The sequence below is a fragment of the Suricata suricatta genome, chromosome 3 (assembly GCF_006229205.1).
Source record: "Suricata suricatta isolate VVHF042 chromosome 3, meerkat_22Aug2017_6uvM2_HiC, whole genome shotgun sequence".
Classification (NCBI taxonomy): domain Eukaryota; kingdom Metazoa; phylum Chordata; class Mammalia; order Carnivora; family Herpestidae; genus Suricata; species Suricata suricatta.
The window spans coordinates 134,974,341-134,988,953 of record NC_043702.1 but is presented as its reverse complement, the minus strand read 5'-3'; the positions used below and the strand labels follow the sequence as shown (position 1 = coordinate 134,988,953).

At 38.1% G+C, this 14,613-nt stretch overlaps 1 protein-coding gene across 1 annotated transcript in view; it reads left to right on the top strand.

The window, feature by feature from the left end:
• The window catches only part of XPR1 (xenotropic and polytropic retrovirus receptor 1), a 193,436-nt gene extending 186,046 nt beyond the window's left edge, over positions 1 to 7,390 (top strand). Inside the window, exons 14-15 of the mRNA XM_029933366.1 lie at positions 3,378 to 3,599; positions 6,769 to 7,390. Of these exons, the coding sequence (XP_029789226.1) occupies positions 3,378 to 3,599; positions 6,769 to 6,829 (283 nt within the window). The 3' untranslated portion in view covers positions 6,830 to 7,390. The remainder of the gene's footprint in view (positions 1 to 3,377; positions 3,600 to 6,768) is intronic.
• Positions 7,391 to 14,613: the final 7,223 nt, after the last annotated feature.

Genomic DNA, 14,613 nt, shown 5'->3' with positions numbered 1-14,613 from the left:
TGAGAAAAGTCAGTACTTGTTCATAAATAATTTAAAGATTATCTACACAAAACATGCATAAGGTCATACTTAATGGTAAAACGCTGTAAACTCTCCCTTGAGATCAGGAATGAGATTATTATGCCTGTTGTTACTTGTTTTTAACATCGTACTGGAAGTATAGATAGTACAGTGGGGAGACAGTAGAAGAATTGGAAAGGAAAAAATAAAACTACTCACCCATGACATCTTGCATATGCAGAAAATTCAAAAGAATTTACAAATACGCTTTAGAGTAAATATAGCTGTGTCCCTGAATATAAGGTCAGTATGAATAAAAACGTAATGTTCTAAAAAATAGTACCAAAAAAACTAGAAAATGAAATTTTAACAAACCTACCACTTTGAATAGCATCAGAATATGTCAAATACCTAGGAATAAGCTTAATGAATGATTATGTGTAAGAAAATTGACAAGGCAGTTCTATAATTTACATGGAAACAGTAAGGATCAAGAATAGCCAAGACCAGGGGTGCCTGGGTGACTTAGTTAAGCATCTAACTTTGGGTCAGGTCATGATCTCATGGTTCATGAGTTTGAGCCCCTCATCAGGTTCTGTGCTAACACCTCAGAGCCTGGAACCTGCTTCAGATTCTGGTCTCTGCCCTTCTCGTGCTCATGTTTATTCTCTCTGTCCCTCAAAAATGAATAAACATTAAAAAAAAAAAAGAGTAGCCAAGATTATGCTGAAAAGAAAAAAGTTGTAGGACTTATACTCTCAAATATCAAGACTTCCTATATAGCTATCGTAATTAAAAATGTCTAGTGTTAGTGAAAGGACAGATAAATAGTCCATTGGAACAGAATAGGGAGTCCAGAAACAGATCCACACATATATCAACACTATCTGATTTATGACAAAAGTGGCTAAATAATAGAGGAGAAAAAGACGTTCTTTAGTAAATGATATTGAGTCACCTGAGCTGGCTCTCCATATGGGGGGAAAGTGAATCTTGACTCTTACTACATACTGTACACAAAATCTATTCCAGGTGGATTGTGGAACTAAATATGAAAGGTGTGGGGCACCTAGGTGGCTCAGTCAGTTACGCATCTGACTTTGGCTCAGGTCCTCATCTCACAGTTTGTGAGTTCAAGCCCCACTTCGGATCCTCTGTTTCTCTCTCTCTCTCTCTCTGCCCCCTACCGGCCTCTCAAAAATAAGTAAACATTAAAAATGAATGAATGAATAAGAAAGATAAATCAATAAGAAAGGTAAATCAGTAAACTCTCTAGATAGAACATAGGAGGGTGCTGTAAAGGCAGCTTTAGGTGTGTGATAATGTTATATTTTTTATTTCTGAGTGATAATTATACAGTGTGATCACTTTATAATAACCAGGTTGCACACTTAGCAATTTGCACACTTTTATATATCTATAGTATACTTTAATTAAAATGTCTTTTTTTTTTTTTTAAGCAGCCCAGGGGCACCTGGGTGGCTCAGTTGGTTGAGCATCTGGCTTTGGCTCAGGTCATGATCTCGTGGTTCATGGGTTCAAGCCCCACGTCAGGCTCTGTGCTGACATCTAGCTCAGAGCCTGGAGCCTGTCTTCAGATTCTGTGTCTCCCTCTCTCTGACTCTCCCCTGCTCACACTGTCTCTCAAAAAATAAAACATTTAAAAAATATATTTTTAATTAAGAAAATTTAAAAAGGAGACCAAAAGGAAGGATTATTGTCAAAGAAGTGGCAGTTTGACAGCCAGCTTCTCAAAAGTAGCAGTGAAAATCGGAAGTCATTAAGTTGATATTTTCAGGGGCACCCGGGTGGCTCAGTCAGTTAAGCATCTTACTTTTGAGCTCCGCTCAGGTCTTGATCCCAGGGTCATGAGTTAAAGCCCCACATTGGGCTCCATGCTGGGCATGGACACTACTTAAAAAAATATAATGTATAAAATTATATTTTCAATGCACTGAAAGAAAACAATTGCCTACCTAGAACTTTTTACTCATTGAAAGTATCTTTCACAAATGAAAATGAAATAAAGATATTTTCAGACATGTGCATAGCCTTCCTCTGAGTCAGGATGGGCACATCTATCAGGACAGTCTGATAAAATAAGATAGCATCTGGAAACTGTGCTTGCTGCTGTCCATATTCTCTCCAAACCATGTGTCCCCCTCCTCTTCACTTACCAAAATCTCTAGGTCTAGAACCTGAAACTCTCCGTCACTACAAGACCTACTCCCTTCCCACTTCTTTCTCTTCCACATATGATGCTGCTTTATAAATTAGAAAAAAAATTTTTTTCAAGTTAACAAAAACTCCTTTAAGTTCTTGTTTCACTTTTCCTCTAAAATTATCTGCCTAATAATAGAATCTGATGTTCTATCAACCATTTAAAACAAAAGCAGGAAGCCTCCTTCCTTTGAACCTACTTTCCTCCTCCAACTCATGCCCATTTCTGTCTCCTTACAGCAAAACTCTTCAAAAGATGTCTGTACTTGCTGTCTCCACTCTCTCACTCCTCCCCGATTCTCCCATTAATTCAACACAAGTTGAATTACTCAATACTCAACTAATTCTCAATACTAAATTGCTTGTGTTAATAATCTACAATAATAACAGTAATAGTAACAACAATAGCAGCAAACCTATATTGCCCACTGTGTGCCTGGCACTGTTCTGAACTCTTTACATGTATCAACTTATCGAATCCTCACAACAGTCTTACGAGGTAGATACTGTGATTGTCCCACTTTACTGATAACACTGAAGCATAGGTTAAGTACCTCATCCAAGGTCATCGCACCTAGGAAATGATGGAGTCATGATTCGAGTCTAGACAGTCTTTCAGAGTCCATGCTCTCGTATCGTACTGCCTCTCTGTTTTGCTAAATCCAGTGTCAGTTCTTTGTACTGACCTTGCTTTACTTTTTTCACGACATTTCTCAGAAGCCAGACTCATACCTCACTAGCTATTCCCTCTCAATTCCTTTACTGGTTCTTCTTCCTCTTCCCAAATGATAAATATTGGAGTGTTCCAGAGTGTAATCCTCTGCCCTCTCTTTCCTCCACTTAGATTGTTCCTAATCCCCTGACTTGAAATAACTGTCTGTATGCAGTCCCCAGCCCAAGACTCTCCCTCGAACTGCAGACATGTAGCCATCCAGCTGCTATATTTTCCCCTTGGGATTTTCCTTTCTGTCGACGCCATTCTTATTCTCTCCCTGCCTCCCACCACACCATCTTTTCCTGTTTTAATATTCTAACCTTTAATTCCTTGTTTTTGTTTCATGAATGGAAACTTGCTACATACCCTGGGAGGTTTATAGGTTTACAACAGTATGTTCAAATTTTATAAATAATTTACCTACCTACCCTATTTTGCTAAGGCGATTTGTGTGGAACTTCTTCCGCCTGGAGAACGAGCATCTGAATAACTGTGGTGAATTCCGTGCCGTGCGGGACATTTCTGTGGCTCCTCTGAATGCAGATGATCAGACACTCCTAGAACAGATGATGGACCAGGAGGATGGGGTACGAAACCGCCAGAAAAACCGTCCGTGGAAGTACAGCCAGAGCATATCCCTGCGCCGGCCTCGCCTCGCTTCTCAGTATGTATGACTTCCGCTTTTCTGAGATAAATTTCCTTCAGGTTTCAACACGGGTTAACATTTAAGCTAAGATGGTATCAGGTTGAGCCACATGAATTCATTGGCATTCAACCATTTTAATTCTTCTACATTATCCTTCATCTGAAAATTGGAATTAATATGGTCCCTGCTTATACTAGTGGTTATGATGGGATTTAGACCAGTTTCCTCACAGAACGAGTTCTTACATATAAATAGCTTATATCAATGTAAGCTGTTATGTTTATTTTCTTACTAAATTCCCACAGCAGTGTTTTTATAAGTCATTAACTTTGTATGGTCCTAAAAGGAACAATAATGTAGAATATATTGTAGCTGCATTTGGAATTTGGAGATTTCACAGTGGATTGGAATGACGTTGAGCATGAGCAGTTTTCTAAAGGATAAAAGAGTGCTTGACTAGGCCAGACGCATAGTGTAAAGACATAAGGGTAGAAATGAGGGGCAGAAGGAAAAGCGATGTAACTAGAACTATAGTAAAATTTAGCTGAATAGATGAAGTATAGTTGTAAAAGGCTGGAAAATACAAGCTTGATCATATAGGCAGGAAGGGGTCAGAGGATTTTTTTCATGAAACAATGACATGAAAGTAGTATTTTCATGAGTTTTAATGGCACTGTCCAAAATATGTTGGGAAAGGGAACACTTAAGGCCAGAAGCCTAACTGGAAGGCCACTGCAGTATTCTTACATGTCAGACGCTGAAGACTCGGGTTAGGATGCTTTACAATAGGACTAAAAAATAATTCAAGGAGATGTTTTAGAAGAAGTAAAAAAAAGAATAGGAGATGGTAATAGTAACCCATAGATAGAGGGAAGCAGAGTAGAAATTGCTCAAGCTTCAGATAGAATTTGGAAGTTCTCTGAAAAAGATAAGTTACAGAAAAGAAAGAAAACATGGAGCTAAGCCTGAGGAAACACAGGCAAGAGAAAAAAGACTAAAAGGATCAGGAAGGAATGGCCAGGGTGGTCAATGGAAGGAACATCAAAGCAAAGCATGATACTTTTATAGTAAGGAAGTAGAGTTTGAAGAAACAGGAGGAGGGGGCACAAAGTCTGGTAGGTAGGGGTCAGCAGGGTAAGTGCCAAAAAGAACAGGAAGAGTGTAAGTGGTGGTCTTATTGAGCTGAATTTGGATGGCTTATCCTTGTTGTCACCAGCAGAGGGCAGCCTAAACATGTATTATTTCTGCTTCAGAAACAAGGAAGCTTTTTGGCACTACATTATTGTGTTCACTTTCAGGTGTTAAATGGAAGAACACTGAGATACTAGATTGCAACCAGAAGAAGCTGTTTAAAACAGTGGAACAGAGGGGCACTTGGGTGGCACACTTGGTAAAGCATCCTACTCTTGTTTTCAGATCAGGTCATAATCTCACAGTTCGTGAGATCCAGTTCCACACTGTCTGGAGTTTCCTTAAGATTCTCTCGATCTCCACCCCCCCCCCTCCCACTCCCTGTGCCCTTCTCTTCCGCTCATGCTCTCTCGCTCTCCCTAAAATAAATAAAAATTTAAAAATCAATGAAATGGGTTATGTGCAATGGAGAGAACAGAGAATCTAAAATGAGTTCTGAACTTAAGTACTGACTTTGTGACTCATGCAACCTTTAGCACACTCTGCCTTTGAACTTCAGTTTTCTTCCTCTGTCTAGTGATAATAAAAATACCCACTTCACAAAGTATCTCTTGTGCCTCATAGGACTTATGAATTTCAGAATATTTTAACATTATCTAATCCCACTTTTCATCTAATAAAAAAATCCCTTCTAATGCATCCTGATTAGATGGTCATCTTATGCTGATTGACATTTGTCAGTGATAATGAAATTTATTTAGCTGAGGCACCTGATTTTACCACTGGACAGTTACTGTCGCGGATAGCTTATGTTGGGCTGAGATCTGCTTCACTGCAACTTCAACCAGGTGATCCTCGTTGGGCTTTCTAACGTAACTTAGTCTCCTCCCTCTGTTACGTTATACTTTGTCAACTTTTTGAAGATAAATGTCATGCCTCTCCGCAGGTCTTCTCTTTTGCTGGCTGACTCACCTTGTTTCGTGTGAACCTCAAATGAGAGGATCTCTATCATCCTCATCATAATGTGTTTAATACTTTACTGCTACTTTGTACATCCATTTTCTCACTTAATATTGACACTATCTCCATGAGGTAAAAATACTATTATATAAGTAGGTATTCCTGCTTTCCAGAAATGAAAAGTAACACTCCAAAAGGTACATCATACAAAGTCAATACTCATACTCAGATCTTTTCCTTTTCTTTTTTATTCAAGTATAATTAACATACAATGTTATATTAGCTTCAGGTGTACAATATAGTGATTCAGCATTTCTGTGCATTACTCGGTGTTCATCACAATAAGTGTACTCTTAGTCCCCTTTGTCTGTTTCACCTCTCCCCCCACCCACCTCCTCTCTGGCAATCAGCAGTTTGTTCTCTGTATGAGTCTGGTTTTTTTGTTTGTCTTCTTTTTTTTTTATGTTGTTCACTTGTTTTGTTTCTTAAATTCTACATGTGAGTAAAATCAAATGCTATTTGTTTTTCTCTGACTTATTTCACTTAGCCTAATACCCTCTAGGTCCATCCATGTTGTTGCACATGGCAAGATTTCTTTATTTTTTAAGATTGATCAAACTCAGATCTTCTCATTTTGGATTGTTTCTTTCTCTGTTACACATGACCTGCCATTTTTCTTTTTACCTTCCTCATTGCAGTCTATTTTCTTAATGTTTTTCCAATAATACCTAAAATTGAATATGAAACTCCAGGAATAGTTCATCTGGTACAGTATATAATGCCCATTTACAGTGTATTTCTTTTAATGCTTATTTTTTGAGAAAGAGCAAAGAGAGAGCAAGTGGGGGAGGGAAAGAGAGCGGAGACACAGAATCCGAAGCAGCCTCCAGGCTCTGAGCTGTCAGCACACAGCCTAATGCAGGACTCAAAGTCACGAACTGTGAGATCATGACTTGGGTCAAAGTCAGACACTTGACCAAGTGAGCCACCCAGTCACCCCTACAATGTATTTTTAATAGTTGTAAAATCGGAAATGTATCTAATACCATGACATGTTTGTATTTTAATAATGGACTATGTGCTTTTCCCCCCCTAGATCCAAGGCTCGTGACACTAAGGTATTGATAGAAGATACAGATGATGAAGCTAACACTTGAAGCCTCTGGTCTAGTTTAACATCTTTGGTTTCCTACTCTACAATTCTTCGACCAACGCAACCTCTAGTACCTTTCCAGCCGAAAACAGGAGAAAACACATAACACATTTTCCGAGCTCTTCCAGATCGGATCCTATGGACTCCAAACAAGCTCACTGTGTTTCTTTTCTTTTCTTCTGGTTTAATTTTCATTTTCTATTTTTAAAACAAATATTTACTTCATTTTGCCAATCAGAGGACATTTTAAGGAACAAAAACATAGTATCTTATGGATTGTTTACAATCACAAGGACACAGATACCTATCAGGATGAAGAACAGGCAATGCAAGGACCCTCTGGTGGGACGGTACCGAGATACCTCGGCTTCCGCTTGGCCCGGTTTTGACTGGTTGAAACCGGACATTGGTTTTTAAATTTTTTGTCAGTTTATGTGGAGAATTTTTTCCTTTCCTTCATACCCAGCGCTAAAGCACTGGCCGCACTTGCAGGGAAAGTGCAACTTAGAGCAGTACCTTCATTCACGAAGCTACTTTTTAATTTGATGTAACTTTTCTTATTTTGGGGAGGGTTGCTGGGTGGGTGGGAAATATGATGTATTTGTTGCATATAGTTTTCTCATTATTTATGAAACTTAACCATAAGAATGATAGAACTCCTGTGCAATGAAGGTGGTAACAGTGACAAGACAGGGGAAGCTAATGTTGGGCTGCGTTTGCGGGTTTAGTGAACAATACCTCTTTCGTGAGACAACTTGCACCAGTTTGACTTGTACTTTTCTTTTTTTTTTTTTTAAGCCAAAGTTTTATTACTGATTTTTTAAGTTGCTGCTGCTTTAGAATCCTGAGCATGTCATGTCTCTTGTCACAAAGCATCTATATACTTCCACACAACTGGTTGAAATTTTTTAAGAGGTCTGATACTTTTTTGTTTAAGGAACAGATGTGGAATATATTTGCCCATACTCCAACCATAAGAATTAAAGTTCTGCCTTATTAAGCTTCAGCATTTAGGGTAATTGAAATATAACCTTTACTAACTCTGAATTAGAGGATAAAGCTGTTTCAGAGACTCCCTACACCCTTGTTGGATAGTTTTTCTTCTGGACTCACTACTTGAGCCAGAATTTGATCACATTAAAAGTCTGTCTTGGGGAACCCGTATATTTGAGAGCAAAGAACAAACTGTCCTTCCTCTTTCACATTACATTAATAAAACAGACCTTGGCAGCCATTTCTCCCAGCAGTTTTAAAGGATAAACATTGGCTTTCATGCCCTCCTATGAGAGAAAGCCTGGTTTTAAGATTTTTGGGGTCTAAAGTTGGTCATAAAGAATATATTTCTTAGATGTTTTAGACTCTCATGGTTTGTGCACAGTGCCCATTTTTACTTGTCTGTTTTCTTTCCTGTTTTTCTAAATCATCCAGATAAGCCCCAGAACCTTAAAGGATTTTACTTTCTTAAATGTGGTTGGCATTATATTGAGCATTTCATTATCTAACAAAATTAATGTAAATAGCAGGAAAAAGTGAAGTGTGTTTTAATCCTTCCATCCCCCTAGTTCCAGATGAAGATTCCAGCATCAACATCAGTGGATTCATGAAAGTAAATTACCTCGGTTGTCTTCAGTTTAATTTTAGACAAGGGATAAATGAGTGGAAGAGCAGCTATTATCACTTCCTTCATCTTGAAAACACGTTTATTGCCCTTAAAAAACCCCTTTTGTCATCTGCTCTTCTGCCGTGTACTGTTAGTCTTCACTCATACCTGTCGTGATTCCCGTAGATCATATTAAGGTTACTGTTACTGCCAAAATTCCATCAGCTATTTGTTAACTGACAAATAGTTCATTTCTGAAGGAGTTTATTCCGGTTTTGTTCTGACAGGCGTCAAAATTATTTTCCCTTTCCAAATTGAGATTTTTTAATGAAAAGTCATACAAATGTTTGACTTTTGTTGCTTTTTAAGTTTGGCCCAAAACTGAAGAGGAATAGTTTAATTATCTCTTTTGCTTTTTTGTTTAAATAAATTGAATCATTTATAATAATCAGTGGTAACAATTTAGTGACCCGTAATAGATTAAAGGTTGCATTATTTATACTTGGGATTTTTTTTTCTATTTTGTTTTTGGGGGAAATATCACTGGTCTGTTGAGAAATAACAGTAATTATTACTGAGTTAGAGAAATCCAGTGGACCAGTCATTTCTTGTACAAATAAAACTGGTGGTACTAATGTGTATCCAGAGCAATTTGAATCATCAACTTCATTTCCTGTTATTACTAAAACTCTATAATGACACACATAAAATCTTACAGTTGACTTTTGGTATTTGAACTCCCCAGTGTTTTTATTTCAGTGTATCCTATGGCCAATTTGGCCTTTCTTCGGCTGTTATGATGCTAGGCCCTAATCAGTATTATTTTTTCACATATAATACAATGTTAGAATTTGTTCCTTCTATGATATGTTTGTTCTATTAGCATAGTCCATTCAAGAATGGTAAGACTTCTATAACCTTCAGCTTAACCATGACAGATGCTCAAATAAGTATTGAAACACACAGCTTTATGTTCCTCCTAAAGCTGTAAAGAGAAAAGAGGGCTTTTCCTCACCAAGAGGAAGAGTCTGGGAGACAGAATATACATTGAAATTTTTCTTTATAAAAAAGGCAGTGTACATTTTTCTCTTCTAAATTTTATATGCCCCAGCAGTTACCAATGCCATGTGCTCTCTGATACTTTATTGGAGATGTCTGTACACTGAAACTCTCAGAACTCTTGGGAAATTAATATCACAGGGTCATTTTAAGGGAGCAGCAATCTAACCAAAGGTAAAACCTTATCTGATTTTAGGTTTGAAAATTCTAGTTTTATTTTATCTGAGAATCAATTTATATCATCAGTTTAAATACACCCCCAAAGAAATGAAATGAAAAGTGAGTATAAATAAAAGAATAAAGTTCATTGATGTGTATAAAGAAATTAGAAGACCAAGAAAAAATGGCTTATTCCTACTCCCAAATGTGCACCTGTACCTAAGCCTGCCTGTGCCATTAAAATGGAATGAATAGTTGATGGTTTCATTGCCATACATAGAGACAATAGAATGACCAAAAATTAAGTCATTGTTAATTGGGTTATAATGGTAATTTTTAAGATTGGAAAGAAGTTGAAAACACATATACAATGTTCTTCCCTAGCATCTCTCATTTTTCTTAAGAAAGCTGCTTAACTTCAGATTCAGAAGCAATGGAGTGAGAGAATACCAGACACCTCATCAGTAACCTTAAAGAAGGAAAATGGGACCTCATCCCTAGGATCCATAACTCACCCAAATTTTCAACATGAGAGTTTTAAGATTTTAACAGATTTTACCAGAAGTAAGTTGTCAATGTATGGTATCCTTTCACCATCCTTTGGCCAAAGTTACATTCATGATAATGAGAAAGCAGTTCATCCTTCCTTAACAGGTGAAGTAAGACAAGTCAAGAATAAAAAAAAGTAACATCACTGAGTTGCACAGGCATCAGATAAACAGACATTTAGTTGAAGAAAAATAAAGTAATTGTGGAGCTAGCAGAGAGGAGCAGGAAGATGTTGGATTTTGGCAGCAAGAAGCAAGGCAGTTAGGATAAGTGTGTGAGCTCAGTGGTATTGGTGATGTCTCGCTGTTTCTCCTCTCAGTGGTTATGTTGCTGGTAGACACCTGTCTTTATTTTCCCATCACTTTTCATGGCTTTGCGTTATTCAGGAAATAGTTCTTTATGCCCAAATGGAATTTACTAAGCAATGACTATGAAAATGAATTAGTCTAAGGAAAATACTTTAGAAAATACCCATATCCATGGTATTATTTTATTCAAAAACTTAGTATTCATTGAAGTGATTACACTTTGTTTGGTAAAGAAATTATGGTTCTTCTTAATTTACATGGAACTTGCCTGACTCAGAAAGTAAGTACTTCTTGCTATATAGCATACTTAAATTTTTAAAATTAAGATTGCTTCTCAGATTTAAAAAAATCATATTGAGTCTATGGCCTTTTCGACTACAAAGTCATCTCACTTTTCTCAAACCTTATTAAAAAAAGCGAACATCATTACATATAAGATCTGTAGTCACTGGGTTAAGACAATACAAGTTATGGTAGAACTTCAGAAAATGGTGAAGAAGTACCAAATTTACCAGCTTAGTTAATTCTATGATCCATCTAAATTTTATTTCTTGATTATGATGATTAGGAGAGTTAAAGAGTTTAAATGAGATTTTATAAATCACTTAAACACATTTCTGCATTCCAGGTATTAGTCTTGATAGTAAATCTTAAAATCTAACTTTCTGCATATTTTCAGTCTGTACAATGTCAGAGCACAGTGGTAATATGGGATAGAATTGATTATATTAGAACATAAGAAGTTTATAATAGTGCTACAAACCACTAATTTAACTGGCATTAAATCACATCTACTCACCACATGTGAAAAAGTAAAATCATCTCATTAGATTGGGAAGAGCTTAATTTAAGTGACATGAGAGGTTCGCCTAGGAATGGAGATGAGCCTGCTGATTGGTATAGTTCATAATGGCCTTTCCTATATGAATTGCAAAACTCTGATAACTGAGTTGCCCCTTAAAAAGAGTCTTCCAGAACATGTTTGCATACTTAATGGTGGAAGAGGAAGTGAGAGGGACAAGATGAGAGTTTCCCCTGAAGTGAAGAGAATCATTATACTAGTTTTCACCTGAAGTAGGTTTCCTTGTGGCAGACCTTTGGTTTATTTTATTAGTATATCAAAGACACCTTCAGTTTTTTTATGGTGCCATCAACCTAAGGAGGACAATCAAATAACCAGTTGTTTGCCTTGGATCTTGTGTGTCTGCTGATTACAGTCTCATCTTGTATACCTTCAAACCAGTTACTTGACTAAACTTCCACCATATTACCTTAGTTACTCTATGCCCTTTCCTCTGTACCACCAAAAAATCAGAGGGGAGGCTTACTACCAGAAAGGTGTGGACTTATAAGAAAGAGCAAGGATTCCATCTCACTACCCAAACTTCCTGAAGTTCCTACCCAAACTTCCCTGATTGTCCTGTAGCAACACCAGCATGGTGGGACTAAGGAGAAAGATTGTGAGGAATCCTGAAAGAATCTTGTAATTGATCATGACTCTGTTATTCTTTTGAACTGTAAAATAAAATTGTGAGCCACTCACATTTGCAAAAAAAACCAGAATTTAAAGCTTTATCACATTGTTAAGATTAATTTCTTGCTATATTCTGGATTAGCACAGAAGCTTGTATCAAGACTATTTAGGAGGGGAAAAGGGTGTAAAATGTATGTCTTTTCAAACCCTCTCCCTCTACTCATGTCTCCTTCACCCCTACCACATTGTGTTGGTCAAATAATACTATCTATGAAACCCTGAGCTATAGTTGTCAAAAGTAACTCTGGAATGTGATTAGTCCTCTGTGGGTGCTTCTTTCCCTCTTTTTTCTCCCTTGCTTTCTTTCTTACTCTCTCCACTCTGGTAAATGGAAAAGGTGACGTCAAAGAATTGATGCTTGCTTGGACTCATGTTGTATCTGTGACTATGCTATTAGCTGTCTCCTTTTTCCTTCTTATATGGGTAGAATTCTTACGATGTGTGGAGTTCCTTCTTGATAAGTAGGTTAAATGCACAATGTGGTACTGTTTTATAGTTTCTAGATGGTTGTATAAAGCAAAAAGTTAACGTGGTTATGTGTTTTTAAAAGAAAATAAGTGATTGGTTACAAACTCTGTCCTTTTTTCATTATTACAAGCTCTGTTTTCCAACAGTTTGCTGACTCCTTTGTCATTGGCAAATGGCTTGTGTGATTGTGTGTTTTTCTCTCTGGGTTTCTTGGATTCCTGAACATGATTCTTCTTAGGACTAATTTGTAGGAGGGTTTAGGGCAAACAGACTTCAGGGTGAAAATAATTTTAACTCTTACTAAATTAAAAAATAATCTTAAATCGCCTTTTTTTCTCTAGGTAGTATAAGGCATCTAATGCATTGATGCAGCAGGTCTTTTTTAATACACACTGAATCTCCAATATTAGGTGAAATCATATGTTTAGTTGTATTTTGGAGAGCTGGACTCCTGCTATCATGACACGTCCATGTAGAGAGGAGACAGTAGCTGGAGGACAATGAGATTGGACAACTTTGCTAAGTGTCACTGATGCCTACAGAAGGGTAATGAACAGCTGAGGGCAAGTACCAGACAATTGAAAGCCAGGTGTGGAAACAGAGGGCCTCTTTAGTTGCATACAAAATTCATTTCCTGCAGTGGGAGACAAAGGGAAAGGAAGAGAAAACGAAGACCAAGCCAGAACTTTAAATAGAGTAACAATTTCAGACAGTTAAACAACCAAGGTAGGTCTGTTATGCAAGGCCAGCGTCCTCACTGGGAAAATTGGGCACATCAGATGCAACATCTAGTTGGGTCCTTCCACGCCTGCAAAGATTTTGATTCCACAAGCCGCTGGGTAAAGTCTGAGTCCATAGCCCATAATCCTTAATAGCACACCCAATCACCTCTGCCTGATGGGAAACAGTAAAGAGGCTTCTCTTGTGCAAGACAGCACCTGCACCCCTGAGGATTATTCTCATAACTCAGCTGGAGACCTGCTGGGCCAGCTAAGGGAGGGTAGGGACTACGTACTAAAGGAGCCATAAGAAAGTTTATAGATGCTGATAGGAGTTTGAGGAGATCCTGAGGCTGCTTGAAGAACATGAGATTGAATAGAGAAGAATTTTTGACTTGGAAGTGCTCCCAAGATACAGAATTTAAGTCCCTAGCAAGGATTCCAGGAGTTGGTGCAAAATTGTTACCACCATAGCTCCTAGAAATACAGAAAAAAATGATGGCCCATGTTGTCGAGTGGAATTAAAATACCAGAATTGCCTTGGCAGACAGTGAAGGGTGGGGCTAAAAGTCTCCGGAAAGTGGGCACTCTGGATACACCATGGCTGGAAGGTCAAGAGGACAGATCGTGGACAGAGGTCCTAAGGGGTATGCTGTTCAGAGGTGCACTAGCACCACTAAAAATTCAGAGGTCTTTTATGAAGACACCACTGCAGAGCAATGCTGTTTGATACCAGTGGGATGATAAGACTGAAACATTAGAGCTAGATGGCAGCACAAAACCATCCAAAGCCAGGAAGTCACAATTACTGTCATCTCTGGTGACGGTGGTCCGAGTGGAAGCCAACAAGGTCAGAACCATAGAAAGTTAAGAGAATGATTACTAGAACAGAATCCCTAGAAACAATATGGATGGGCAGTCACCCAACTTCTACTACTCAGCTTATACTAGCAGAAGTTAACAAGGGACAACCATAAAGCTGAAGGCAGTTGCCCCATAAAAGGTCACGATCCCTTGCCCGATTTTTTAACCTGAGCCGGTTTTCAGATCCAAAACTGCTGACAAAAGAGATGGCTGGGTCCATAAGAGGAAAAATGCTGCAATATCATGGCAAGTACACACAATGATTGGTATCTATGCATTAGGGAAAATGAAATACCCAGACGTTTGATGACAGTTGAACATAGAGCCTGAGTTGTCACTGATGGCCCAAGACCTGAATCATCATGGCCACATGTTACAGTGGGTGTGATGGGGGCCAGATAATAAATGTAGTCCTGACCAATGTCCAGTTTACAGAGATCCACAGCATCCATGGACCCATTCAGTGGTCACTCAGTCAGCCAATATATAACTGGAATGGCCTATTGGGCAGCTGGCCCAACCCCCGTT